A 3,429-nucleotide genomic window follows, 5' to 3' on the forward strand; every position below is an offset into this window, starting at 1 on the left:
ATCGAAGTCAGAGGCTGGTGTCAAAGATGCTCCTGTTGGTCCGGAATGCATCATATAAAACTACTTGCGTTAGATGTCTGCATGTGATCTTTGCTGAGAGAGCCTCATTCAGTGTGTTTTATGCACAACATCTAGACATTTGAAAATGTTTCCTTATAAGTTTCTTCATGTATATGGTTGCACTAGAATTAATCACTTTAATCGTTGCCAATTAAGGACGTCCTAAACGGCATCTTCAACCACTTACAATGGGATGCTGTAGTTGGCAATGTGGGATTTAGATTAAACAAACTCATTCTTGATAGACTTAAAGTACCATAATGATGGTTTTTGCATGTTTGAATGTCTAATTTTCTAAGAGCAGAAATTAGACATTTGTAATCCATCACAATGAATGTATTAAAACTTTTATTTCCAGAATGACTTGTCTTCCTACACTTTTAGATAAACTGTATTTGCTTAAGTTGCATATTAGCTTTCGCATGCTCATTAAAATAGTCTTCTTTGACATTCACGTCTTTGATCGATGGTGTACTTTTTAATATTTGCTCTGCCATTATTTCCAGTTGTTCCTATGTGTTGTCAGTGGCTAGCCAATTAAGTTAATACAACATGTAAATAAGGCAACGTTGGAGTTAGTGGCAGGCAACACACCAACACTTCTGTGAACAGCATTGTACCTTGAAATGCCCCAAATGCAAAAACGGACAAAACCCTGGCTTCCCAGTATATTCCTGCCAGCTTCTTTATATCAAAGAATAAATATGTCCTTTTGATTGGTTCACTAATGGAGAAGTGTTCAATTTAGAAAATTCCATTACCTTTGACTGTAACAGAAGCCCTTTAACACCAACTGTTAATTTCAGGTTTTGAACTTTAGTATAAGAGAATAAAACATTATATAGAGAAATGAGAGCACACACTCAACCCTATCGCATTAAGCAGTTTAATGATAGTTTGATAGGAAGCAGGAATTTAGGCAATTTCCAACAACTTATAAAAAATGTCTTGTGGAATGGAAGACATTGTAATATGTTGCCAGAGGACTGCGTAAAACATAAGCCCCACAATGATCAAACAAACCCTGAGCAAGTTACATATTGAATTATTGTTTAAAGATGGCAGAATGGTGCTTTCCACCAGTTAGAGAAGAACCACTCTCATGGGTACGCAGCCTTGCAGTTCAGATTGCTCTTACATCCTGCACTTTCCATTTCATAGACAGTTTTACAATCCTCCAGACCTTGAATTTTACCCTTACCTTTAAATGTCTTAGTTATCTTGAACATCTCATAGGGGGGAATGAGCACTTCTTTCTCTTCAACATAACGTGAATAGTTTTTCAAAAAAGCACCTAAACATGTCTTAATTTTAAAGCAGGTCTTGTCACCAAACAGTTTTAAGTCTGTTCTGTAAGAGCTGGAGGTAAAGGACCCAAACCGAATTATTTGGTTGACTTTGCCAGTGAACTTATCTCTGGTTCTTCTGTAAGTAGTGTGACAGTGGAAATTTCTGTTCAAGATCTTTATGGCAGATGTCAGCAGGAAATGTAAAGAGTGGAATTGGAATGAGGAACTACTGTACTTGCTCCTTTCTTTCCGGACTACAACATTAAACTCCTTATACACTTTGTCAGCTGTATAAACACAGATTGCTTGCATGTGATCTTTGGTTAGAGCTTTATCCTCTTTCTCTCTCTTTTTTAGTCTGTCTTCACTGCAAGTTTCTGCATCTTTCCAGGCTTGTCCAAATAGAGCCATGCTCTTTTCTTCCTCAAAGTATGTGTTGTTGACTTTTTGCGCCATTTCATTATTGCAGTCAAAGTACATGTCATCAACTGAATCTTCAGCCATGCTCAATTTGATGGTCTTGCTCCATGGCATGTCCTGGGCATCTCGTAGAATTAAGTTGTATCGGATCTAAAAGTGAATGAAAGAAAAGGTGAAGTGAAAGATCATTAAACAGACACTGTTAAATCTGTACTTTAATATTGTGAGTGTAAAAACCTGGCCTTGTTGAGAGCAGGTATGTCATTGTAGCTGTCAAGTATCCAAGTAACAATGCAGCTTAAATATTTAAAGTAACACTTGCACAGTGTCACTGTAAATAACAGTAGAACAATAGGTATCAAACTAATTCTATTTGCAAAATACAGGTTAAGTACATATAACTGGTGCCTTGACCTATTTGATCACATATAGAGAATCTATTACAACAGATTAACTGCTTTAATGTTATTTATGCTTATATGCTCGAACATTTATTGCTAAACCTTTTCTGATGTGGTGTTTTATCTTGAAAATTATGTGTGAGCAGCTTGTTCAAAGGAATCATGTAAGCATCCTTTACTGTTACTATTTGTGACATTTTGGGAATGTCCACTGATTTTCACATGCTCCACTCACCGTCATGGAGTCTACAGGCAGCATCCAGCAAAGGAGCAGTGAAGCAAAGACCATCATGTTTCCCTTCATCACTGCAGGCAGAAAAACTGTTGCTAAAAACGCACATACACAAAACAAGTCAACAACAATGAACACTGTATTAGGAACACAGATGAATTAAAACATTGTCATGGTAAATGCCAAAATGTTTAGAATTTTTGAATCAAAAGTTAATTTGAAAGTTCAACTCACCAGTCCACTAAGTGAACCTCTCAGTTCAAAGATTTTAATCAGACGACCGGTCCTCAGCATGTGTTGACTCAAGGTCAAGCCTATATATACCTTGCCTTCGTGACCACAGAGGTCACAAGTCCTGATGCACAATTTGCACATTTACACATCAAAGGTATGTGGGGGGCTGCGTGGCTCTTTCAAAGCATGAGTGTGCTTGTAAATTAGTGTGTGTATGCGTGTAACATATGTGTTTGTGTGCTGTGTATTCATACACACTTATTCACAAGGTTGTGTGCATTCACCTGTGTTGGAGTTTATCTGATTAGTCACGGAACAGTTTAGTCAGAACCAAAAGAACAGCCTGAAAACCAAAACCAAGTAACACAATCACAAATGCACAATACACCAAATATCATTAATTGCCACTTGGCAGCGTCCGTCAGCTTTAAGTAAGGCATAACTGCTTTTCAATATGTTTTAACAGAATAATTCTGAACATCATTTTAGTATGTTTTACAAATCCTAAAGAGCATGAAGCAAGAGGAAACTCTGACCTGAATAAAGGCCTTTAACTTTCATAGATTTATGAAGAGATGTATTGTTTTAATGTTTTAGGGATATCTCTTATCAAATATGTTCTATGAAACTCCTGATTAAATAATGTGTATTAAATCTATAATTTGACAACTTTAACAATCAAGCATTGTCAAAAGTGTGGGACTCATCTGTGTGAAGTACCTTAAACCACACTGCTTCACACATTCAAAGTCTCTCCTCTCACTCTCACACTCTAACCACACTGACATTCTTC

General features: G+C 36.8%; 1 protein-coding gene across 1 annotated transcript; it reads right to left on the reverse strand.

The window, feature by feature from the left end:
* Window positions 1-938: 938 nt before the first annotated feature.
* On the reverse strand, window positions 939-2,742 carry LOC119898552 (erythroblast NAD(P)(+)--arginine ADP-ribosyltransferase-like). The gene is made up of 3 exons (XM_038712684.1): window positions 2,637-2,742; window positions 2,406-2,497; window positions 939-1,919 (listed from the first exon to the last, which is right to left on the reverse strand). The coding sequence occupies exons 2-3, from the start codon at window positions 2,472-2,474 to the stop codon at window positions 1,161-1,163; spliced, it is 828 nt and encodes a 275-aa protein (XP_038568612.1). The 5' UTR covers window positions 2,475-2,497; window positions 2,637-2,742; the 3' UTR covers window positions 939-1,160.
* Between the last annotated feature and the right edge of the window lie 687 nt (window positions 2,743-3,429).

The sequence above is a fragment of the Micropterus salmoides genome, unplaced genomic scaffold, assembly GCF_014851395.1.
Source record: "Micropterus salmoides isolate LMB-PRFRI ecotype aquatic unplaced genomic scaffold, ASM1485139v1 Ms_hic_scaffold_12, whole genome shotgun sequence".
Lineage (NCBI taxonomy): Eukaryota > Metazoa > Chordata > Actinopteri > Centrarchiformes > Centrarchidae > Micropterus > Micropterus salmoides.